At 43.7% G+C, this 27075-nt stretch overlaps 1 protein-coding gene across 1 annotated transcript in view; it reads right to left on the bottom strand.

Moving 5' to 3' along the window:
* Nucleotides 1–2470: 2470 nt before the first annotated feature.
* The window catches only part of nradd (neurotrophin receptor associated death domain), a 36337-nt gene continuing 11732 nt past the window's right edge, over nt 2471–27075 (bottom strand). The window contains exons 2-6 of the mRNA XM_078540829.1: nt 9588–9720; nt 8573–8929; nt 7617–7812; nt 6743–6885; nt 2471–6106 (exon numbers count right to left, since the gene is read on the bottom strand). Of these exons, the coding sequence (XP_078396955.1) occupies nt 5799–6106; nt 6743–6885; nt 7617–7812; nt 8573–8929; nt 9588–9720 (1137 nt within the window). The 3' untranslated portion in view covers nt 2471–5798. The remainder of the gene's footprint in view (nt 6107–6742; nt 6886–7616; nt 7813–8572; nt 8930–9587; nt 9721–27075) is intronic.

Raw genomic sequence — 27075 nt, 5'->3', positions numbered from 1 at the left:
CTGATGTTGCTTCAGGGAAGAGAACCTGCCATCATTACCCAGCCTGGGCCTACACGAAACTCCAGTCACATGCTATGTTGTTGATTCAATGTGTTCTAAACAACTAGAGGAGTAATAAATGCAGCCTTTGCCATTGCCCATGTCCCAAGAACCTATGGGCATTCTGCACGTGTGAACCTACAAAGTACCTAGAAGCTAATCAACTAGGAAGAGGCCTCACATGATTCTGTTACCCAATGAACTTTCAGAGGACCTATTGCTCTGGCTGATTTTTCTTAGGCCCATGAGCTTGAGACTATTTATTGCATTCCCAGTGTTAGTTAACTCAGTTAAGCCAATGCTCAAAGCATCTGACAATCAAACCATTGAGACACAAGTATCTTGGCTCATCAAAGTAGAAGCAGCTGATGCCCACCAGTGACTTGGCTAGGAAATGCAGAGTTTGCACTGAGACTCACAGACCAGCAATGCCAGACACCCATCTTAATCTGTGCTGGGTTTAACTGAAGCAGTTAATGTGGATGCTACAGTTAGGAAACACTGTTTCTATGTCAGTGTTGAAGCACAGGGATCAGTCAGACTGCAATACTCTTAAGTACAGGAGTAGGCCCTTCAGCCTCTCAAGCATTAATTAGATCTTTTCTAATCTGCAACATATCCTGATTTACCTGCCTTTGCTCCATATCCCTTGATCCCCTTACCTAAATAAATTTTTCAGTCTTGGTCTTGAAAATTTAATTTGTTCTAACATCCACGGCTTTTTGTTTTGAAATTCATTCATGGGATGCGAGTATCACTAGAAAGGTCAATTTATTGCCCATCCCGAATTGCCCTCGAGAAGGTGGTGGTGAGCTGCTTGCTTTAACTGATGCAGTTCGTACACCCACAGTGTTGTTAGTGCTATTAGGAAGGGAGTTCCACATTTTGACTACCTTTCTATGAAAAATGTGTTTCCTGTGATTGCTGCTAAATGACCTCTCTCTCTAATTTGAAGATTGTGCACAGCTCTGGATTGCCGCACCAGAGGAAGTGGTTTCTCCATATCAATTTTGGTGAATCTGTGCTGCACTTCCTCCTAGACCAACATATCCTTCCTGAGGTGTCCAAGTCTCTCTACAACTGAAGGATCACTTTTTCCTCTTTGATGCCAGTCCGATGTTCACTCTTTAGCTTCACATGTAAACCGCCAGTCGCGTGAAGCTTTGGAAGGTAATCAGCACCCATCAGACAGACAACAGAAAGTCAAGGAAAAGAGAATGCACTATTCAAACATTCAAGCCCTGCTGTCCCTCCAAGGCCGTCTGTAAATACGTTCCATACACAGCAACTGTCAATGCCATTTGGAAGGGCACAGCCTCTCACATTTGACCTCTGCAAATCTGAGCTTGTTGAAGCTCTACTTTACCAGAGTATCACATTCTCCTTCAATCGCTTTGATCTCAATTAAAGCCATCTTTCTTTTACAGTTAATGATAGATGGGGACAAGCAGTACAGCAGCACTAGTACCCGAAACCTCAGCAGGAGTGGAGCTAAATTCGGGCAAGCCATTTATAGATCCAGGGTCATACCTCCCTCCCACATTCTTAAAGGTATAGTCACTCCATGAGGAGTTTGTCCCTAATTACCTGCCCTCATCTCTTGACCACTTTAACTCAATGTTCCAGATTCCTAACTGTCCATTTGACACCTGGGTCCAACTGATACTGATGCCTATTAAATATACAGCATAGACCATTCAGCCCCTCATGTCTGTATGGTGCTATCTAAATAGCCCTACTCTCCTGCTTTTCTCTCCCACAGCTCTGCAATGGTTTTTTTGTAAGTATAAATCCAATTCCCAAGTTTGACATTCCTTCTCACCACCTACCCACTCCAATTTGCTCTTCAGCCATCTTGGCCTCACCCTCTGAAAACTTTCTAATTTCACTGCACACCTTCAGAAGAAACTTCAAATATCTACCTCGTTGATGGAGACTTCTCCAGCTACAGCTTGTGCCCCATAAAAAGTCACGGATAGGGGACCATGGAGGGTGAAAAGGGGGAATCTTAATGTGGTTGATTCTTAACTGCCCTTTGGAGTGATTCATCAAGCCACTTAATCAGTCATTCAACCAGGATTAGGCAATAAATGCTGGTCTTGTCAATGAGGCCAATATCCTAAGAACCAAGCTTTAAAAATCTTCTAGTAACTGCAAAGTAAACGTGTTATAGGGAACAACCAGGACAGACTTGACAACGGTGCACTCCACAACCAAACAGCCTGCTATGACTAAGAATGGACACTAGTGTGGCAGCCAGCTAGTGCTTGTGCAACCCCGCCCAATAGAGGCTAATATCAGGAGATGACGGGGAAAACTGGAGGAGGGGCAGGGGGAAGTTTACACCTCCTACTGTAAGGAAATAAATGACATCAGGTTATTAAAAATCCTAGAATAAGAGAAATAAACACTACAAGCAAACTGGAGAGGGTGGAGCATAATATTTTAAACGTTTATTTGGCATAACATACTGTAAGTGATTTTAAAGATATAATTTTGTTTTTTGGACACAATTAAACAATGACAACACGACAAAACGAAGGTCAAACTGTCTGCAATTCCAGAGCAGAAAACTCCACTCTTCATTTCTTCATGTACAAGATAAAGTTCCAGAAAAAAGGCATCAGCCAAAGATCAAAAGCTGACAATTCCTTCTCTTTCAAAATCACTGGGATATTGTACTGATTTTGTACTGTATTTATTGAAAAACTATAAACAATGATACATACATAGGTAATGATTTGCCGTAACATATTGGCATCAAGTCAAGAAATTAGTAAATACTTCACACAATACTGGACACAGGATACCATTTTAATTAACATGGCAGCCATTTTGGATATTTTTCTGCCCCGACCTTGTTTGGTTGAATTGACCAAATTTTGTGCCCTCAAGGTGGGCAAGTCAATGCTTAGCACTGTACAGTCTTTTTGGCCCCAGGGACAGAATTAAACATGGGTTAGAGCAAAGCTCCCTCTATTCCACTAAAGTACTTTCTAGCTACCTATAGCACAGGCAGACAGAAGCCCCTTCAATGGTGATCCCAAAATCCCTTGTGGGTGAATATCAACCATGGATTTTAAGTTCTACTCCTTGCACCAGCCATCTTCAGTGAATTTTGCTCAATGGTCTTTGGGGAAATCAGGGAACATTCATATGGAACTTTCCCTTAAAATATTCTGTGTTCCCATTTCATTCTCTTATGTCTGCTGTTCCACAGTCATATTAGTTCCAATCTGTGGCCAGGTTTATGCTGTTTGTCCACTAGGAACTGGATTTAGAGATTTGCAAACTTGTTTCAGCTAAGACCAAGGAAACACGCACCTACTTCAGGCTGAGATTTCAATCTGGGCTTTGCAGAGATGCTAACACTTTACAACAGCCTGCCATTCCAAGCAAAAACATGTCAACGCCCCAATAAATTGTGTTTTCAGAAGCAGAATAACATGCAAGTCAGAGCTTTTCTTTGATTTTATTTTGCCATAACGTTCTTCCCTCCTCTCCTCAAGGTGCTAACCCTTGCCGGAGCATAGTTCCACACAGGCAGCATCCCACCCCCACCTCAAAATGCACCCAAATAACCAAGTATCACATATAAGCCTATCTAAATCTTGGCAGGGTTTTGTAATGTAGGGGTCACAGTCAATATCCTCACCCAATATCCAACTAACCAGTGATTCTCAAACATTTTTGGCCTCAGACCACTTATAGGTGGGGAAAAAAACCTGCAAACTGCCTACCAGTTCTATCCCATCTGTTTTCACTTGTCACTGCAAAAGAAAAACTCAAATAATGGGAAGGATGGTGTTGCGTTTGATGAGACACGATGAGGTAATGCCTGGTTCCAAGCTGAAGAGCCTCAGAGTCACGTCAGTCTCCATGCTCAGTCAGTTCCTCTTCTTTGTTTTCAGCCCCACGAGTGTTGAAAATCCAACCTCATGTTATGATGCAACAGTAACATAAATCTTGCTTATAAAACATACTTCTTGTTGTTCATGCGTATGACAATTCAAGTTGCGCATGCAGGAGCCAGTCTGCTTGTGTGACGTCACGTGGATGGTGAGGATGAGGGTTCTGCTCCATTCTCTACTATGGCCTAGGCCATGGCATTACTTATCAGTGACTTACATTTTGGACCAGCCCGCAGATCAGCTGGAGGAACCTCACCGATTGCTGGAGAACCAGCAGAGGGTACTAGATAGCATCGAGGGACTGAACACTGGCTGATTTATTCCCTACCTTAAACTTAGGTGAGCTGATGGCAAATATAGCGCCTTTCCAGGTCCTCTGACTTGGATCAGCACTGACTTGTGATTCCTGGTTGGTTTGCCACAGTACCACACTTGGCAAGGGCACCTAACTGAATCATCAAGGTACTGAGCACTCAATCTGAAAATTGAGTTGCAATCCATAAGAAAAACTCTCATACATAAAGTAACCACAAAAATGCAGACAGTTGGTGTGGCCACACCTACTATTATGATTTCTTCTAGCTTTAATCAGCCATTTTATGGTTAACCTTGACAGCCATTTTGCAGGAACCACAGCAGCAGGCAGTCATTTTGAGTGCAAAAGCACCTGAACCATACAAGTCCGATTTATGAGTTAGCAAAATCAGCAGGGAGTGCCCATGTGCACAAGGGGTGTGATTAGGACTGCTGACCGGCTGGACAGTCAATCCAGAGGTCCAGAAGTCTGAGTCCAGTTTGGTGGTGAGGACAACCAAACCAGACTGAGTTCCTGCAGTTCAAGCTTCTTCCTCCAATTTCCACACAAAAAAAAGCCTTTCCTTATTGCTAAGAGACACTCCTGTTCCCCACTGGAAAGTGTCTGCACCAGTCTTTGTTCATCCAACAAGAAAACTGGCTCAACTGTGATACCTCTCTAAACTGAAGAATCCACCAATGTTTGCTATCCCAGGTAAAGAATGCTCACTTAAGTGAGATAAAGGGAAGGCACCAAAGGACTTTTTTTAAATGTTCATTCACAGGATGTGAGTGTCACTAACATTTATTGCCCATCCCTAATTGACCTCAAAGTGGTGGTGATTCACCTTCTTGAATACAACTGATTGGCATTGCTTCAGAGGTCAACGAAGAATCAAGCACATTGGTGTGGGGCTGGAGGCTGAGCCAGGAAAGATGTCAAATTTCCTTCCCTAATGGACATTAGTGAACCAGATGGGACTTTTACAACAATTCTGTAGGTTTCATGGCCACCCATTACTGATGCTAGATTTTTATTCCAAAGGTATTAATTGTATTTAAATTCCATGGTAGGATTTGAACTCTGGATCATTAATCCAGGCCTCTGGATTATTAGTGCAGTAACATTATCACTATGCTGTCTAACCCAATCTGAGGAAAGAGTCGGCACGAGGCAGCACCTACAAAGAAGAGGAAGTGAGCAAACAAAAACCAGAGATACGGAGCAGGTCGCTCTGCCTGTGCAATCTTGCACAGGACACGAGATACTTAAAAATCAAGAAAAAAATAATCTCTTGCTTGTCTCAAAGCATTGTCAGATGTGGGCCAGAGGCAAGACTTCATCCACTGATAGGTTCACAATTTCCATTCACAATTCCCACACAGTCAAACTGATTGCCTCACAATGTGTCCTAGCTACAGTCAAGAGGCTCTCTCTTTAAATGAGTTTAAAAGACTTGGCCACACTTTTGAGTCTGGGTGAACCCCTTCTGCCTGTAAGCAAGTCAAAATCTTCAACGTGTTAAAGGCTTACAGTGGAAGCTGTTCTTTGCGTCACACCAGAGAGGTCACGGCTGGCTCCAATTTTAGACGCTCTGCGACATCGTCCCTCTCCATTCTCCCCAAGGCCTTGCAAAGCACATCCAAGCTGCCACCATCCCTCATCGACCAATCAGACAGCAGTGTGTGAGCTGGGTCCTCTCCACGACCAATGGTGGCCACTCGCTCCTCATCGTAGCCCAAGTGGTGTGCCAGGCTGCGCCAATCAGCTCGGTTGCCACCCTGGCTGCCGAGCAGCTGCTCGATCTCTTCCCGTTTCTGCAGCGGGAGTTTGCTGTAAAGGGACGGGTCGGCACGAACAACTGAGGAAGAGGAAGAAAACAAATCACGTTAGACAGCTAGTGGCCAATGCTGGAACTGCAATATTGTGTTAACCAGATGTCAGGAGTTGACAAGACAGAAGAACAGGAACCTAGGGTTGAATTACAGGCTGGAATCTAATTGAGAAGTTTGGGTGTCTGCAGGGAAAACAGTAGGTATCCGGGAGTGAATTACAGGCTGCTGCTGAAATTTCTGATAACTTGTGGGGTCATGAAAACATATGGGGGGATGCCTTCCCCCATAGCAGAACCCAACCCAGGTGAGAGCGTGTTCATGGAACATTGCTTACACACCTTTACTTTCAATCCTAAACTCACCCCACTATTTCACTCCCTTTTTCATTCATTCATTCCTCAATTTGACATCTCCCGTAATTAAAGCAGGGAAATAGCCCTTCTCTCAGCTCCCACTAGTGCTCCCACCGCACCCACTCCAGGTCCACTCAGGAATGAATCCATCCAACTCCCCATATTTGCTGTTAAGTATGCATTGGGAACAAAATCAGGCTTAGCTGTGATGCCTCTGCAGACTGCAGGCATTCTCAGACTACCATAGGCTGTTGAGATAATGAGGGGTTTCCATGAAACAGTCAATGTCCATTGCCAGAGCATTCATACTTTTACTGAGCTGTGGTTCATGTAGACTGTGAGTATCGACAAACACTCCGCTGTCGCTGTGCAGCTTCTCGCCTTCGGGTCCCGCGTCAAGCTCACTAGCTCGTGCCTTCGCCAACTGCTTCTTCTGCTTACATGTGTTCCAGCTGTAGGGAGAAAGAGAGAATAAGAGTGAGAAAGTGGATTAATCAGAGACAGCAAGACTGGGAAAGAGCAAGAGTAGAGAAAAAGGTCAGAGCAAGCAAATGCAAGAGTGGAGGTGAGAAAGTGAGAGGGTGAGTGAGAGAGCAAGTATAAGTGAGACAAAGGGAATGCAAGAAAGTAGTAAGTGATGAATGATAATGAGAGAGTGGATGGCTTAAAAAGAGAGAACAGAAGAATGTGTGTGTGAGAGAGAGAGAAGAGAAGAGAGAGAGAGCGAGCATGCCGGAGAGAGCTTAGGGTGAGGGAGCAAGTGTGGAAACTGCAGCACGGTGTCAAAACATGGGTGTAGTCAACAACTGGAGCCAGGGAGGGGGAGGGGGTGGTCCTTGTAGCTCATGAGGTGGGCAGCGCATGAGACTAAGAAGACATAAGGGGACAGGACAGGGGTTGGGAGCCACAGGCAGTGGACAAAGCCAATAGTCAGGCCCCTCAACCTCTTTTCTCCTTTCTTGTTTTATTCCTCCCCTGCTCCATTTTGTTTGGAGGAATTGCAGACTCCTGACTGACTGAGTGCAGTATTTGGGGACAGACCAGGGATTAAACCTGGGTCTTCTGTGGCTAGACCTTACATTTAGTGGTGACTTTCGCTTCTTTTCTGAGGCAAACGAAGCAAAACAACGAAATATGAAGAACATTCCGTCTTTTAAAAAAGTTACTAGGATGTAAAATTCACCATTTCACAGTGACATAGATTACAAGTCCCATGATGACTGCCGCAAGGATGGAGCAGTAAACTGGAATGATGTTCTTTCCCGTATCGTAGGCAGTGAAGTTGACGGTACCAGACCCAGGTTCCACGGGGCTTATAAACTTGTAGTCATCTCTTACTGGCTCAACCTGTGGTCTCCTCAGCAGCGATGAGTTTTTACCTAAACAGGAGGTGGGAGGGAATGAAAACCACATTTTAATTCCATTGTGTAAACAAGTCACCGCAACCAATTCTGAGATTAGGAGATGGCAGTGCAGAAAAAAAAAACATACAACATGCTGGAACAGAAACAAGAACATGGATTTCTTCATGAAGTGGCTACCAAGGCCGAGATTATCATTTAAGTGGGAACTGGAACCACATAAAAGATATATGTGGTTATCTTACATAAAGGCAATGGGATTAGGCTAGATTAATTACAGTTTATGTGAATTAGGAAGATACTACGATCAGGAAAGACTAGGCCAGCTAGGGCTCTTTTCACTGGAACAAAAGAAAGCAACGGAATGATACAAGGGCTTCGAGGGTCAAATTGTGAAGACTTGGTTTATAATCCCTGGGGCATAGAAGATTGCTGAACGATTTGATTAAGGTGTTCAGGATGCTGTGGATGTTGGGAGTTGGTTCAAACTTTCAAGACTGAAACCGTTAAGAATTGTTTTGGGAAACAGTTATTGTTGTATCAGAGGGAGGGCACAGGCACAACAAGCCAAATGACCTGCTATAAAATTCCACAATTCTCCCTTGCTCTTTTCATCTGAGCAGGTGCCCTGCACTGTGGGCAATGGCCATATATCAGAGTTTCTCTATCTTTTGAAAAAGATCACAATGGAGTTTCCCCTGGGGGAGTGCAGCCCAGCAGAAGTTCCAGGTTGAAAATAGAAAGGGAACATAACCAGAACGTAAAGAGCAGGCCTTACTCAGACAGACCGTGTCCGAAGTCGGTTGGCACTCCTGCAACACAAAATGATCCTCGCCGCAGATGCGACACACCGCACATGGTTGCGATCTGCTCGCCTTCTCAGAGAAGGAGCCCTTGAGGCACCGCTGGCACACGGTGTCTTGGTCCCTGTGGCATTCCACTATTGCCCCATAGCCCTGTGGGCAGGTGGTGCACGGTACACATTTCCTGCTGCCAGGCTGCGAGTAGTACCCTTCCACACATTGGCACTGGGTGTCAAGCTTGGCCTTGCACGGGTGTACAACCTCCATCTTGTCAGGGCAGCTCGAGCATGGCTGGCAGCGGGAAATGCTGGCGCTGGATGAGAAGGTCACACCTGCGACAAAACAGAGTGAGAAAATGGAATTAGAACAATTCAGGAACATCTCAGATTTAATCCCCAACCCCATACCAACTCTCTCGGTTGGAAAACATTTATATAACGTCTTTCACAACCACAGAACCCCCTAAAGTACTTTGCAGCCAGTAAAATACTTTTTATGTGCAGTCACTATTTGTAATGTAGGGAAATCTGGCAGCTAATCTGCACACAGAAAGATCCCAAAGATTAAGGAAATAAATGACCAGATAATCTGACGTTAATAGAAGGATAAATAATGGCCAAGAGCCTGGGAGATCTCATCTGCTCTTCTTTGGAACTGTGTCACTGCATCATTTGCAACCACCTGAGGGGGCAGATCTCTCCAACACCACCTCCGACAGTGCAGCACTACCTCAGTGCTTCATCAATTCAGATTATTTCCGCAAGGCTCCACAGAGGAGCTTGAGGCAAGGATCTTCAGACTCAGCAGTGACTATGCTACCACTGAGCCACAGCTGACACTTAGAACAGAAGAGCAAGAGATGATTTCAACATAGGGGGGGCAGGAAGATGAGCACAAGGAAGCTTGAGGTGAAAAATTTTGCGGAGGGAAGGGGTTAAGACAGGAGATTATGTTACCTTGAAAGTTTAAAAACCTGCCCCAGATACTTACCATCCTCACAAGGGTGACATTGGGTGTTGGTGGTGTTACACTCTTTAGCGACCCCATGACCTATAGGGCAGAGGTCACAGCACTCATCCTGCAATGTAAACCGTCCACTGGGACAGGAATCATCCGCCAGTACCTGAGGATCAAAATATAAAGATTAAGCAAGACTGTCCAGCAAGGGGAAGGGGAGCTTCCAGTCCCTCCTGCAGAGGATGCCAATGAGTACCAAGGTTACAAATCCACACCCAAGGAGCCATTGTTAATGTGTGAGCCTCAACAGTGAGTGCAGGCATTCAGCAGTGGACGGTATCACACCCGCTCTTCAGGGCATCACAATAACTAAGTCCAAGTGAGTCCTGGGTTCAAGCAATGAAGAATCTGCTCCAATTCCCATGATCAGCACTGCTGGGTGGCAGTGCCCATGTAAGCATAAGTAAAGGACATAACACCCTCTATGGTTAAACATCCTGCCCACACAAAGAATGGCCACAGTGGGAAGATACCCCAGTGAGAGGCAGTTGCAGAGGAAATTGGCACAGGAATGTATCAGGGCACTTATCAACATCCAGAAATTCTCTGTGCCCCAGCTCCTCACTATTGCCCAGTACAACTTCAGTGGAGGAGGGTTGGATGAGGGGGGAATGAACGTAACATGCATTCGGAATAGGAGAGAGGAACAGAACATAACAAGAGCAGGCCTATTCTCACTCATCCAACAGATGCTCCCATCATGAACTCTAACAATCCATTAATCTTCCATTGTTGTTTGTTAATAGAGCGCAGAGACAATGTAAAACAACAATGGGAAACATTTAGAATGGTGTTCTAAGAATCTAGGAAAGAGATGCTCATATTTGATAATTCATTGGAAAAGGTGTGGTGCGGGTGTACAGACAAATAGCTAACAGAACATGTCCAGGAAATTATAGACCAGTCAGTTTAACATGAGTGGTAGGAAAAATAATGGGATCCCTACTAAAAGGAGAGAATAGAAGAACATCTAGAAAAGAAAAACATAACAATAAAGTCAGCATGAATTTCAAAAGTGAAAATCTTGTTTGACTAACCTTATTGAATTTTTTGAGAAGGTAACAGAATACACTGGTAGTGCATTGGATGTAATTTATCCAAGCCCTTTTGAAAACCTATATAAGGTGTTCCATAATAGACCAATGAATAAAGTCAAATAATGCAGAGTCAGGGGTCAAGGGGCAGAATGGATTGCTCGTTGACTTCAAGACAGCAAGCAGAGTGGGAGTAAAGGGTGGTTCTTCCGAGTGGCAGAAGGTGAAAAGTGGTCTTCCATAAGAAAGAGTGTTGGGACCACTGCTGTTCATAATTTCTATTAACAATTCAGATTTTGGAATCACAAACGATTTCTAAATTTGCAGATGACACCAAACTGGGGGGAGTAGTCAATACTGAGGACAACTGCAAAGTACAGGGGGACATTAATAAACTTGCAGAATGGGAAAACAATTGGCAAATGAAGTTCAGCACAGATAAATGTGAGATGGTACCTTTTGGTAGAAAGAATAGGGGGGTATTATTGCAAATTTGCAAGTCTAGGTGGGGTAGAGGAACAAAGGGATCTCAGAGTACAAATACACCTAAAGAATGTGCCGCAGGTTAGCAAGGCTATAAAAAGCATGGATATAAATATCAAGAAAGGATTTCTTCTTGGAAAAAAAGGCAGCTGAGGGGTGAAGTCTTAAATTATGAAAGGTTTTGATGGTTTTTTTATTCATTGGATGTGGGCATCACTAGCTAGGCCAGCATTAGTTAAGAGTCAGAATCACATTGCTGTGGGTCTGGAGTCACATGTCAGCCAGACCAGTTAAGGACAGCAGATTTTCTTCCCTAAAGGACATTTGTGAACCAGATGGGTTTTTACAACAATGGTTTCATGGTCATCATTAGACTTTATTTCCAGATTTTAAAAAATATATATATATTGAATTCAAATTCCACCATCAGGATTCGAACCTGGGTCGCCAGAACATTACCCGGGGTCTCTGGATTATTAGTCTACCGACAATACCACTACACCATCGCCTTCCCTGTAAATATAGTGATGCCATTAGAGAATACTGAGACATTATTTCTGCTGTGGGGAACAGCATAACTGGGGACCATCAATATAAGATAGTCACCAAGAAACCCAATAGGGAATTCAGAAGAAACATCTTCACTCAGAATGGTGAGAAATGTGGAACGCCACACTACCGCAGGAAGTGGTTGAAGCAAATAGTATCGATAGAACCGTAGAAAAGTTACGGCACAGAAAAAGAGGCCATTCAACCCATCATGTCTGTGCCAGCCAGAAAAAGATGAAAAGGAAACTAGCTGCTCATTTTAATCCCACTTTCCAGCACCTGGTCCATAGCCTTGCAGGTTACAGCACCTCAGATACAAATCCAGGTACCTTTTAAATGGGTCAGCCTCAACCACCAATTTAGGCAGTGAATTTCAGACGCCCACCACCCTCTGCGCCAAAAAGTTTTCCCTCATGTCCCCTCTAGTCCTTCTACCAATCATCTTAAATCTATGCCCCCGGTAACTGACCCCTCACCTAGGGGGAACAAGTCTTTCCTTTCTACCCTATCTAGGCCCCTCATAATTTTGTACACCTCAATTCAGTCAACCCTCAGCCTCCTCTGTTCTAAGGAAAACAACCTTAGCCTATCCAATCTTTCTCATAGCTGCAATTTTCAAGACCTGGCAGCATTCTTGTAAATGTCCTCCATACTCTCTCCAGAGCAATTATGTCCTTCCTGCAATGTGGTGACCAGAACTGTACACAAAATTCCAGCTGTGGTCTAACCAACATTTTATACAGTTCCATCACTACATCCCTGCTTTTGTATTCAATACCTCATCCAATAAAGGAAACCATTCCATATGCTTTCTTTACCTCCTTATCCACCTGTCCTGCCACCTTCAGGGACCTGTGGACATGCACATGCACTCCAAGATCTCTCATTTCCTCAACCCCTCTCAATATCCTCCTGTTTAAGGACTATTCCCTTGCTTTATTTGCACTCCCCAAATGCACTACCTCTCACTTTTCCGGATTGAATTCCATTTACCACTTTTCTGCCCACTCAACCAAACCATTGATATCATACTGGAGACAACAGCTTCACTATCTTCACTATCAACTACACAATGTATTTCAGGTGAGACTAGACAAGCATATGAGGGAGAAGGGAATAGATGGTTACAATGGTAGATTTAGATTAGGAAAATGGAGCATGAAGTACAGCATAAACACCAGCATGGAGAGGTTGAGCTGAATGGCCTGATTCTGTGCTGTATATCCTATATAATGTAATCATATGTAATATTCCATCATAGACTTCACTCACATATTTAATCTCGAGGGAAAAGTTTATCTAAATACTGCCTCGTTCCAAAGGGAATGGAACAAGGCTCCACAGTATTTATTCATCCTTGTATTTCCAATACTCAATCCGGTTGTTGTTTTCCTCAAACTTCCTCTGTCCCAAGCAGCACTGGGAAAATCACATCTTGTGGAGTGTTTAATCATTGTAGTCTCTATCCACACCTAACAGTTCCAAGTGTTTATCCATTCCTTTTTGAAGGTAATCGTTTTGGCCTCTGCTGAGACGACATTCCCCAGTACTGTCAAAACCACCAAACTTGGATTCTAATCCTCCCAGAACCTTCCAAAATTTCCAGGAATTAAAAATTAATCTTCCAGACAGTAACACAGGAGACAAACACAAAGCACCATTAAAGTGTGTTTTTCTTCATTTCTCTGAATGCATTTTTTATATTGGTTATAAAAATATCAGAAATGGGGAAGAGAGGCTATTTGACTAACAGTCAAGAATTATCCAGTCTTTAAGAGCGTTTGCTTCCCAATGGGCTTGGGAAAACACTGTCCCAAGGAGCGATGCATCAGGTGATCAATGGCACAAATGTGCAGATGGGAAGGTTGGAGCCAGAAGGTCACATGCTGGAACCTCCAAAGTCCAGGCAATCCTATGACTATCCTTCCCCCAAAAGTGCGGACAACACAGCCCAATTCTGCACTTATATTCCTGACTCTCTGGTTCATCCTGTTTGGATTTCCTGTGACTGAAGGTTTGGCAAGAGCTGTTCCTAGTTCTGTTGCTGATTGGTGAATAAATTCTAAATCAGAACCATCAGTAACTAAAGAATTATGCAAGTTAATAGCCACAATGATTTAAATTTCACGCCTGGCCCCCTGAGGCTCTATAGCATTGAACAGAGCATCAGAAACAAAATACTTGGGATATTCCTGGCCTAGATGATGTGTTGACAAGCTGTTCGACGATTAGAACCGCCTACATTTTTTCTTCTTTCCCTAGCCCAGAGGCACTGAGGCCAATGTATTGCCCATTTGGTTTTAGCCAAGATCAGCAAACTCGGGTTTGAATGGCTCGGTTTGTGCGATTCAGTACTCAGGACTTCCGTCAATTTCTCGAGTGTGACTTCCAGCAACATTACAGTTTTCTACTTGATTAACTTGTATTAATAGCAACATGGCAAGATCTTTTATTTTGCTGTAATGGGTGGGAGGGAAAGAGAGGGGGAGGAAAATTGATGGAAAGAGAGTGAAAGCAGGAAAGGGAGGGAGGGAAGAGGGGACGGGTGGTGAGGACAAAGGAAGGGAAGGAAGAGAGCAGAGAGAGAGAGAGAGAGAAAGAAAAAAGAGGGAGGAGATAAGAAGGAAAATGCAGGAAGGAAAAGGAGGTAGAAAAAGGAGGCTGATGAATGACTAGGAAGTGTAGTGAGAGCAGGAGGAGGGCTAAAAAGAGGTAGAAGAGAGGGAAAGGGATGGAGGAGGAAAATAACGGAGGTGGAAGAGGAGGGTACGGGGAGGACGGAGAAAACAGAGAAGGGGTTGAAAAATGAAGTGAAGGAGGGAAGAGAGAGGGATTGAAGGAAAAAGTAAAGTGCTGATGAACTAGGATCCTGTGATTCACAGCTTCAATCGTTGTTCATTCCAAGGCTGGCTGTTTCCAATTTACATGAACTGCTTAGATTGAGAAGAGCACCACATACTGATCCAGTCTGTAGATTGTACCAAATTCAGCTGCATCAGAGGTTGTCAGAGTGGGGGAGGGGAAGAGAGTGGGAGGTCCAGTAACGTACAGAAGTGAGTCAGATTAAAAAACATTCCTAGGCAAAGAATAGCAAATGAAATTTCACTGTAGTAAATACTGAGGGGGCAAGCCATTCAGCCCATCTAGCTTGCCATACCAGTAGGAATCTAAGATTCTCCTTTCTCTAAAATGTAACTGCCATTTGAATTACTCAACTCCCCTACTCAAAAAGCTATGAACAAGTATAAAATACTTCATGCAGGAAGAATAAAAATAGGAAATATTAGCAGCTGATGGCAGATTAAATAAGGGAATATATTGTTGAAAGGAACGCAGTGGTTGTATGAGGATTTTCAAAAAAGGCATTTGGTAAGGTGCCATGTAGGAAGTTCATTGATAAAATTCATGCACGAGGTATTAAAGGGAATGTCGCAGCACAGAAGTTCAGAAAGTAGAGTGTTTTGGGCAGGAGTGATGTAAATACTGGTGCCCTCCAGGGTCAGTTGATAGGATCATTGCTTTCCTATTTTTATAGAAATGAGCTAATCAACATATCCCAGTCCACTTTTCCCTAATTACATTTATGTCCCCCCTCCCATTCCTCTTCAAGTCTACCAGCATTCACTAAGAAGTTTCTCTAGTACTCCTGAATTTAATTTTGTATATTTTGTCCCTTTTTTCAGACCCCTCAATGACTTGAAACCAGTCTGCTTCTATACACTCTGCCCCAACCTTTCATAATTTTAAAAATTTCTATCATAACACCTGTAATTTGCATTGTTTTAAAGTCTTCACTAGGAAATCCGTTGTACACCCTCTAAACTAATTTGCAGTTAAAATTTAGAAGTATTGTGAACTGTGAGGAGGATAGTGATAGTCTTCAAATGGGCATGGACTGGCTGGCAGAATGGGTAAACAGTGGCAGATGAAATTTAATGTTAAATGATACATTTTGGAAAGAAGAGCAATGAGGGGCAATGTACTGTAACACAAAAGGTTAAAGTCTACAGGGAGTGCAGAAACAGAGGGACTGACAAGTATACATGCAAAAATTGTTGGAAGGTGCCAGGGCAGGTTGGGAAAGCAGTTAATAAGGCATATGGGATCCTGGGCTTTGTAAATAGAGACAGAGTACAAAAGCAAGGAAGTTCTGGTGAACAATTATAAAACATTTGTTCAGTCTCAATGTCATGAAGCTATTAAATATATATAACATTATTGGAAAATATTTCTTTTTAAATAGAAGTTTAGTCTGTGGGTGTGTCTTAATTGGATTAAAGTCAGCTAGTCCAGGTGCTTTAATGTGTACTAGTTTTGAGATGTAAGAGAGGTAGAGTGTGTTCGCATTTTTGAATAGAGCATTCAAGAAGTGGGGTGAAATCTGGCACCTAGCTAGCAGAGACCAAGCAATACATTTATTTTACTAATAAAATTGATACCATGAAAGGGGTTTTATTGTTAGACGAGGTGGAGCTCAAAGAGGCTAGTGATACAATAAGAATTTATATTCAATGAGCTGTGCTAGGTATAACTTCAGCAGTTTTCATGTGTAGAGCAGAGATATTGTAAGATCAAAGTAGCTGTAAGCCTACAACTTTCTCCACAGGAACCTAAGTGAAAGGAATCTCATTTTGAATTCATAAGGTGAAAATGCTTTGCCTGGTGTCTGGTTAAGTCTATGGGTTGCTGTTGCCTAAATGGAGATTAGTTTGGGAATTTGTTAAAAGTTATGATCGTACTAATTTGTAATCATGTGTATATATTTAACTTGTGTAAATTAATAAAACGCTTCATTTAGTTTAATATAAAACCTCTCGAGAACTGGTGGTCTGATTCCTGAATTTAGAGTTGCATCTCAAACATAGCACTTAAAATTATAGTTTATGACAGTTGTTTAAAGTTTCCCTCTGGAATTTTTAAATAACTCAGCTTTACCAACTGCTATCTCATAACAATCAACTAGAGTATTCTGTCCAATTCTGGGCACCATACCTTAAGAAGGATGTGAAAGCTTTAGGGAGAATACAGTAAAGATTTATGAGAACGGTTTTAGGTATGAGGGACTTCAGTTACGTGGATGGCTTGGGGGTTGTTCTCCTTAGAAGAGATCTTATAGAGGTGTTCAAAATGAGGAGGGATCCAGACAGAGTAGATAGTGAGAAACTGTTCCAACTGGAGGAAGGGTCGAGAACACTGATTTAAGGTAAGTGGCAGAAGAACCAGAGGTGACATGAAGAAACGCTCTAAAAACACTAACTGATTAGGACATGCAATGCACTGCTTGAGAGATTCAATTATGATATTCAAAAGTACCTGAAGAGAAAAAAAAATTGCAGGGCTACACAGACAGAGCTGGGAAGGGCAGAGTTGTTCTTGCAAACAGCTGGCATGAACACAATGCCCCAAATGGCCTCACTCTCTGCTGTAACCATTCTATTATTCAATGAACTATAAGTTTAGCAGCCACCACATCAAAATTTGGAGACAAAGGGAGCATGACTCACTGTAAAAGGGATAGAAAAACTCACCTTTACAAAAACATCTTTCATGACATCCCAAAGTACTACACTATCCACAAAATACTTTACAAATGTAGTCACTGTTGTAAAGTAGGAAATGCTGAAGCCAATGTCCCAGAAACAGCAATGTGATAAATGACCAGATCATCTGTTTTAGTGGTGTCAGTTGACAAGGAAATATTGGTCAACACAAGGGGAACTCCCCTGCTCTTCCTCAAAATACTGTCACAGGATCTTTTATGTCTACCTAAGAGAGCAAACATCTCAGTTTAACATCTCAATCAGTGCAGTATTCCCTCAGAGCTGTGCTGGAGCGTCAGCCTGAACTACATGCTTAAATCTCTGGATTGGAACGTGAACCCACAACTTTCTGAAAGGAGAGACAGCGTTACCAATGAGTCAAGAGGACTGAGAGTGACTTCTGGGAACCATAATTAGGTTGCTAACTTACATCTGACATCTATCTACCCAAATTCATACAGATAAATGTAAGCTGATAACCTCTCAAATTGTAAGGAGGGAAAATATTCACTAAATGGGAAAGCTGTATCAGAGCAAAGGGCAAACGATCAACGAAGAGAAACTATTCCCACTAGCCAGTGAGCCAGGAACTAAAGGCCATAAATTTAAAGATCATCACCATAGGACAATAGGAAAATTTGTTTTTAAACACACAGGGTTGTCAAGTTATGGAATGCCCAACAGAATCCAGAATAGCTTTTGAAAGGGAAGTGGGAAAATTGGAAAAGAAAATGGGGCAAGGGATTAAGGGATAGCTCTCTCAGGGAGCCAGCAGAGGGGGCAATGGACCAAATGGCCTTCATGGTAAAATTCTATCATTTGAGTGTATGAGAGAACTGTGTACTGGCTGCATCACCTTTCGCCAATCCTCCATCAGTGAGGCGGCTATCAGAGACTCATTCTTTAATCCACTCGTCAGTATCTTAGTGTATGTAGCTAGTTCATTTGAATCTGCTGGACAACTGGCTCACAGCCTAAGTGCCTCTTTACAGCTTTTAAACTGTGTGTAAATATCTTTGTATACTTTTTTTTAAAAAAACCACAGTGCACACAATAGGAAGGAATTTAACAGCTGTGGGGGCCCAGTAACTCTCTGATCTGTACCACTCAAAACTCACAAGATCTCTGGTCCTAAAAGGTTTCCCCAGGGTCCTTCTGCCCACTATTCCCTTAAATGGTGTAAACACCACACATGGCAAAAGGAGTAGAAGCATAGTTTTTACATGCTGTATGACATACTGTATGGATTTTACCTTTAATAATGGTTCAATATTTGGGGCTACACACAAATTCTGGCATATTATTCCACTACAGGAAGCATCACAGCTGATGATCCTCTTCAAATATGGGGTGACTGACCACTGCCCCACCCTCTCTCTCTCTCACTCCTGAGACTGGCTACTGGGACACCGGTAGTCTTCAGCTAATTTGATTTGCTCCAAATTATATCAAGGAATACCTGAAAGCACTGGATCCAGCAAAAGCCATGGACCCGGACAACATTCCAAGTATTGAAATCTTGTGCTCCAGAACGAGCCACACCCCTAGCCAAGGTGTTCCAGTCCAGCTACAACATAGGCATCTACCTGACAATGTGGAAAATTGACCAGATATATCTTGTCCATAAAAAGCTGAACAAATCCAATTCAGCCAGTTACCACCCATCTATTCACAATCATCAGCAGTGATGGAAGTTGTCGTTGACAGTACAATCGAATGGCACTTACTAGCAATAACCTGCTCACTAATGCTCAGTTTAGGTTCCACCAGGACCATTTGGTTCCAGACTTCATGACAACCTTGGTCTAAACATGGATAAAGAGCTAAATTCAAAAGGTGGGATGAGAATGATTGCCCTCAACATCAAGGCAAAATTTGACCGAGTATGGCATTAAGAAGCCCTAGCAAAATTGTAGTCACTGAGAATCAGGGAGAAAATTCTCCATTGACTGGAGTCATACCTAGCACAAAGAAAGATGGTTGTAGTTGTTGGAGACCAATTATCTCAGCCCCGTTGCAGGAGTTTATCAGAGTAGTGCAAGCCCAACCATCTTCAGCTACTTCAATAATCTTCCCCCGATGATAAGGTCAGAAGTGGGGATATTCACTGATGATTGTAGTGTTCAGTATCATACACAACTCTTCAGATACTGACTCTGCAGTCCATGCCACACCAATCAGGCTTGGAATATTAAGTGGCAAGTAACATTTGGGCCAGGCAATGACCATTTCCAACAAGTAAATCTAACCATCTCCCCTTGACGTTCAACAGCACTACCACTGCTGAATTCCCCCACCATTAGCAATCTGCAGATTACCATTGAACAGAAAATGAACTGGACCAGCCATATAAATACTGTGGAAGTGCAGGTCAGAGGTTGGAAATCCTGTGACAGGTAACTCGTCTTCTGACTCCCCAAAGCCTGTCCACTATCTACAAGGCACAAGTCAGGAGTGTGATGGAATACCCTCCACATGCCTGGATGAGTGCAGCTCCAACAGCACTCAGGAAGCTCAATACCACCCAGGACAAAACAGCTCACTTGATTGGTACCCCATCCACCACCCTCAAAATCCATTCCTTCCACCACTGCTGCCACTATGCACTCTCTACAACATGCACAGCAGCAACTCACCAAGTCTCCTTCAGCAGCAGCTTCCAAACCTGCAACTTCTACCACCTAGAAGGAGAAGAGCAGCATGCAAACTCCCCTCCAAGTCACACACCATCCTGACTTGGAACATCACCATTGCTGGGTCAAAATCTTGGAACTCCCTTCCTAACAGCACACTGCTTGTACCAACGCCACATAGGGTGCAGCAGTTCAAGGCAACAGCTTAGCACCACCTTCTCAAGTGAAATTAAGGATGAGCAATAAATGCTACACTTGCCAATGATGCTCACATCCCATGAACAAGTGAAAAAGGAAAAGGGTGGCTCATTAGGAGTAGAAACTCTGGTTGACTTTTCATCTTCCCCAATACCCAAGGACACCAAGACCACAGCTGACATCAGCTAATTGTACAAAGTAGTTGGTGATGGGTGGAATTGGGGATTGAGCAGGGAGAAATGGGTTGGAAGGAGTTTGAACCTGGGATCATCGTGGTCTGCAGAAGCATTCACACCTCACACATCCTCTGAATGTGGCTACCTGTGCTTGCCTCGAACCTTTCAAATTTAAAAAAAAAACTTCTCAAAGCCCTTCTTTACAAACGTCCCTCCCCGCTCAACACTGTTCTACATCACAGGCTCAGTATCCCTACCAGGAGACCGGAATATTTCGGCTCCACAACGAAACAATGAGACAGCAACTGGTACCACTGGACATGTAGCGCAGAAGCACATGAAGATTTTGCGAGAAAACACTAGCACAAGTTCTCAGCCGTCAAAGCCAGGCACAAAAAGAATCTCTCAGTCACCAACAAATCATAGCCTGCAAAGAAGTGAGGCTCCACTGTAAATAATTTAGATTCTTTTCTTTAATTCCACACAATAGGAGCCGACAGAAGAGGCAATTAAGGAGGAAGTGAGTTCAGACAAGGTCTGTGCAGATGGTGCATCTGTGGCACAGGCTGGAGGTTATTTTGTGTCTGACAGAGAGGCTGTTAAACGCTCCCTCCCCCACCCCCTACCATTAACCAGGACTGAATTCTTTTAAAAAGGGACAAATTAGAACTCAGTTTGAGGCCCCGAATACTGCCAGCCAGACCATTCCTCAGCCAGCTCCTGCAGAATCATTTCTTTAAAGCATGGTCTCGCACTTTCTGTTTAATTAGAACTGGATTGTAAAGTTAAAAGCATTCTAGAGAAGCTTCAGCTTGGTGGTTTTAAAAAAAAACGTTTTGCACTGGGCAGGTAAAGCAATTGATTCATTTACTACAAGTTAGCCTGAGGCCAGGACTGGAGTCTTGCCAACGGCTTCCCCATCTTTATAACACAACAAATTTATCAGAATAATATGTCACTTGACTAACTGAAGGTAAAAAATATTATTCATTTGATACTGAGAAAAGCAGGAGTCACAACATATATAATAGTAAGACTGCTGGTCACACTCTGTTTCACATGGGAGGCAGTTTAATTGGCTTCTGGGTGACCAACTTCTTGTGTTCATTCATGGGATGTGGGCACCGCTGGCTGGACCAGCATTTGTTGCCCATCCCTAATTGTCCTTGAGAAGATGGCAGTGAGCTGCCTTCTTGAACTGTTGCAGCCCATGAGCTGTAGGTACATCCACAGTGCTGTTATGGAGGGAGTTCCAGGATTTTGATCCAACGACAGCGAAGGAGCGGCGATATATTTCCAAGTCAGGATGGTGAGTGGCTTGGAGGAAAAGTTCCAGGTGGTGGCGTTCCCATGTGCTGGCTGCCCTTGTCCTTCTAGATGGTAACGGTCGTGGATTTGGAAGGTGCTAAGGAGCCTTGGCGAGTTCCTTTTTTTCATTCACTCACTGGATGTGGGCTTTGCTGGCTGGGCCAGCATTTATGACCCATCTTAGTTGCCCTTGAGAAGGTGGTGGTGAGCTGCCTTCTTAACCGCTACAGTCCATGTGGTGTAGGTACACCCACAGAGCTGTTAGGGAGGAAGTTCCAGGATTTTGATCCAGCAACAGTGAAGGAACTGCGATATATTTCCAAAGATAAGGCTGAAGCATTTGCTACAATCTTCAGCCAGAAGTTCTGAGTGGGTGATCCAACTCGGCCTCCTCTGGAGGTCCCCAGCATCACAGATGCCAGACTTCAGCCAGTTCAATTCACTCCGTGATATCAAGAAACTGCTGAAGGCACTGGATACTGCAAAGGCTATGGGCCCTGAAAATATTCCGGCAATAGTACTGAAGATTGGTGCTCCAGAACTTGCCGCGCCCCTAGCCAAGCTGTTCCAGTACAGCTACAACACTGGCAAATACCCGGCTATGTGGAAAATTGCCCAGGTATGTCCTGTACACAAAAAGCAGGACAAATCCAACCCGGCCAATTATCATTCCATCAGTCTACTCTCGATCATCGGAAAAGAGATGTAAGGGGTCATCAACAGTGCTATCAAGCAGCACTTGCTTAGCAATAACCTGCTCACTGACGCGCAGTTTGGGTTCCACCAGGGCCACTCAGCTCCTGACCTCATTACAGCCTTGGTTCAAACATGGACAAAACAGCTGAACTCTCAAGGTGAAGTGAGTGTGACTGCCCTTGACATCAAGGCAGCATTTGACAGAGTGTAGCATCAAGGAGCTCTAGCTAAAATGGAGTCAATGGGAATCAGAGGGAAAACACTCTGCTGGTTAGAGTCATACCTAGCAGAAAGGAAGATGGTTGTGCTTGTTGGAGGTCAGTCATCTCAGCTCCAGAACATCATTGCAGGAGTTCTTCAGGGTAGTGTCCTCAGCCCAACCATCTTCAGCTGCTTCATCAATCACCTTGCTTCCAACAAAAGGTCAGAAGTGGGAATATTCACTGGTCATTGCACAATGTTCAGCACCACTCGCGACTCCACAGATACTGAAGCAGTCTATGTCCAAATGCAGCAAGACCAGGACAATATCCAGGCTTGGGCTGACAAGTGGCAAGTAACATTCGCACCGCACAAGTATCAGGCAATGGCCATCTCCAACAAGAGAGAATCCAACCATCAACCCTTGATGTTCAATGGTATTACCATCACTGAATCTCCCACTATCAACATCCTGGGGGTTACCATTGACCAGAAACTGAACTGGACTAGCCATACAAATTTTGTGGCTACAAGAGCAGGGCAGAGGCTAGGAATAATGCGACGAGTAACTCACCTCCTGACTCCCCAAAGCCTGTCCACCATCTACAAGGCTCAAGTCAGGAGTGTGATGGAATACTCACCACTTGCCTGGATGAGTGCAGCTCCCATTACACTCAAGAAGCTTGACACCATCCAGGACAAAGCAGCCTGCTTGATTGGCCCCACATCCACAACATTCACTCCCTCCACCACCGACACACAGTAGCAGCAGTGTCTACCATCTACCAGATGCACTGCAGGAATTCAGCAAGGCTCCTTCCACAGCACCTTCCAAACCCATGACCATTGCCATCTAGATGGACAAGGACAGCAGATAGATGGGAACACCACCACCTAGAAGTTCCCCTCCAAGTCACTCACCATCCTGACTTGGAAATATATCGCTGTTTCTTCACTGTCGCTGGGTCAAAATCCTGGAACTCCCTTCCTAACAGCACTGTGGGTGTACCCACACCACGGACTGCAGCGGTTCAAGAAGGCAGCTCTCCGCCACCTTCTCAAGGGCAACAAGGGATGGGCGATAAATGCTGGCCCAGCCAGCGAAGCCCACATCCCATGAATGAATAAAGAAAAGTCAGTGAGTGACTTGGAGGGGAACTTCCAAGTTGTGCTGTTCCCATCTATCTGCTGCCCTTGTCCTTCTAGATGGTAGTGGTCATGTGTTTGGAAGGTGCTGTCGAAGGAGCCTTGCTGAATTCCTGCATTGCATCTTGTAGATGGTACACACTGCTGCTACGGTGCATCAGTGGTGGAGGGAGTGAATGTTTGTGGATGTGGTGCCAATCAAACAGACTGCTTTGTCCTGGACGGTGTCCAGTTTCTTCAGTGTTGTAGGAGCTGCACTCATCCAGGCATGTGGGGAGTATTCCATCACACTCCTGACTTGTGCCTTGTAGATGGTGGACAGGCTTTGGGGAGTCAGGAGGTGAGTTACTTGTCACACGATCCCTAGCATCTGACCTGCTCTTATAGCCACAGTATTTATATGGCTGGTCCAGTTCAGTCTCTGGTCAATGGTAACCCCCAGGATGTTGATAATGGAGGATGCAGTGATGGTAATGCCATTGAACATCAAGGGGCGATGGTTACATTCTCTCTTGTTGGAGAGAATTGGCAGTCTCTGCCAATTTTGAAGCCTGTGCCTCATTTAAAATTGGCAGGTGAGCCAAACATCGATCCTGGGACACTCAGGGCCACTCCTTCCTGACTTTCTACAACAGTTCTGCCACATTAGCCTGTTTATATGTAAATCACTACTGGCGGCATCAACTTGCAGGAGGACACAGTTACCAGTGTTCTAATTTTTTCACGTGCTGTTGTACAAAAATTATAATAGCATCTTTCTACATTCTGGTCACGGGGAGGATGCTTTTCTGTACTGTCAGGGAACAGGGCCAATAATGTGAAGCGATCACACTGGTTAGGGGCACAACTAATACAAAGAAATGGTGCAAAAGGCTTTTTACAGTATATGGACGCAGGTAATGAGAGGTGGATGATCTTTCACCCATCTCCCACAGTTAAATTTAAAATTTGGTCATGGGCAGTCATTTCCATCAAAATCATGACTGAACAAACTTGTCAACAGGCAAAGCTTTCAACAGGCACAAGAAGCCAGCCACATCTACATATCTGCAATACATGGTGGAACCCACGTGCCCAAAAATTCTGAACACATATCAACATAAGGAAGCACAACATGAAACATAGGAACTAGACTAGGCCGTTTAGTCCTCAAGCCTGTTCTGCCATTCCATATAATGGACCTCCGACCTCCATCTTCCTGTCTTTGCTCCATATCCCTTGGCACCCTTGCCTAAAAAAAAATTCATCAACCTCAGTTTTGAGAGCTTCAATTCACCCAGCTCCACAACCTTGTGGCAAAGAGACGGTTCTATAATTCTACTACCATTTCTGTGAAAAGTGCTTCCAATTTAAATTAGGTGTACAGCAATGCACACAGTGTTCAGAATAAAATGGGTTAACTGGAGGCAATAATATGCTACAAAGATTCAGACACAGTAGGGATTACAGGGTAACAGCTACAGAACAATCAGGACTTGAAATTGAACATTGCAGGGTACAACATATTCAGGAAAGATAGAGGGGGAAAACAGGGGGGTGGAGTAGCTGGGCATATTAGCCACATAGATAATGGCAGCAGAAAGAAACCATCAGCTAGACAGAAATAGTATCCACGTGGATGGTGATAAAAGGGGATGAGAATGGAACTTGGAAATGCAAAATGGACAATACTGGCATTTCAGAGCCAAGTATGTAGCCCGTATGTCCCAACAACTGGCAGATCGTATCAAGCAGCATGTCCCTTTGGCTATTCGCAACAGGCAAAGTACTGACCGTACACGACCAGCCCGTGCTTGCAAAGTTCAAAAGCGTCCAACATTAGATGCGATTCTGCTAAGAATTATACTGAACCAATTTAAGATTATCAGTCAGGCTAACTGTGTGGCTCACTTATGCATGCCAGAAGCCACACACAGGATCCTGTCTTTTGCAGACTAAAGGAGCATGCCTACACATTACGCCTTTTCCAACTAAACAAAAGCTTGGGGGAAATCGCCATTCTCTGGTCAAAGCATTGCCATGGAGAATGAACCAGAGTCAGCCTGCATGTGAAACAAAAGCAGTTAACAGCTACATTCTCCTTGGCAAAGTCCAAACCTATCAGTGCTCTCTTCTCATGCAGTATAAATTGTTGTTCCCTTTATTATTAGATTATCTTGCACAGCTGCCCTGATGAGTGAAAGACAAAAAGCTTCAATAGTATGTCTCCTTTTTCAGCAATACTCAAATATTAAATAATTCCATGGTAAATACTAAAGTAAAGTAAACACTACAGGTGGACATTGCATCAGGTAATAAGATCATAAATGAGATAACAGCATTTAAAATTAAAAAAGGTGAGATATTAACTAATTAAATTTAAGAGGATAAAATTCATAGTCCAGATGGCTACATCATATTTTTTTTAAATTTCAGGGAAAGGTAGCAGAACCATTATTACACATTTTTAATAATTTGTTAGCAAAAGGTATATTTTCAGAAGACTGGTAGATAGCTAACATTATACCAATATTTAAAAAGGGAGATAGAACACCTCCAGGGAACTATAGATTAGCTTAACATCGGTGGTAGAAAAAAAAATGGAATCTCTACTAAGGGATAATAATATAAATGTAATAATCAGAATAACAGAATGGTTCCAGGCAGCCACTTGGTCTATCATGTCCATGTTACTGCTCTGCAAGAGCAATTCAGCTAGTCCCACTGACCCAATCTTTCTCCATAATCCTGCAAATTTTCCCTGTGTGCATGCTTATCTGCTTATCCTATTCTCTTTCGAAAGCCAGCATTGAATCAGTCTCCAGCGCCCTTTCAAGCAGTGCATTTCAGGTTCTAACCTCGTGCTGCTTAGTTTTTTCAGCAATTACCTCAAATTGGTGTCTTCTGGTTCTCAGCCTTATTTGTTTTATACATACATTCATGGCATGCAGGTATCACCAGCATTTATTACCTATTTCTAATTCCCCTCAAGAAGATGGGGCTGAGCCACCTTCTTGAACCGCTGCAGTCCATGTTGTGTAGATACACCCACAGTGCTGTTAGGGAGGGAGTTCAAGGATTTTGATCCAGTGACAGTGAAATTTCCAAGTTAGGAGGTTTTGTAATTCAGAGTGCAGGTGGTGTTTTTCCACGTGACTGCTGCCCATGTCCTTCTAGGTTGTGGGTTTGGAAGGTGCTATTGAACAAGCCATGGAAAGTTTCTACAGTGCAACTTTTTGATGGCACATACAGCTGCCACTGTGCACCAGTGGTGGAGGCAGTGCCAATCAAGCAGGTGTCCTGGATGATGTAGAGCTTTTGGCGTTGTTGGAGCTGCACTCATTCAGGCAAGCGGAGAGTATTCAGTCACACTCCAGACGTGTGCCTTGTAAATGGTTGATAGGTTTTGCAGAGTAAGGAAGTGAGTTGCTCACTGGCTACAAGAGGAGGAATTCTGCAGAGTATTTATATGGATGGTACAGTTAAGTTGCTGATCAATGCCACACCGCCACCTGCCA

Source organism: Cetorhinus maximus, chromosome 4 (assembly GCF_964194155.1).
Source record: "Cetorhinus maximus chromosome 4, sCetMax3.hap1.1, whole genome shotgun sequence".
Lineage (NCBI taxonomy): Eukaryota > Metazoa > Chordata > Chondrichthyes > Lamniformes > Cetorhinidae > Cetorhinus > Cetorhinus maximus.
The sequence above is the reverse complement of the archived record's forward strand: the minus strand, read 5'-3'. Positions and strand labels throughout refer to the sequence as shown.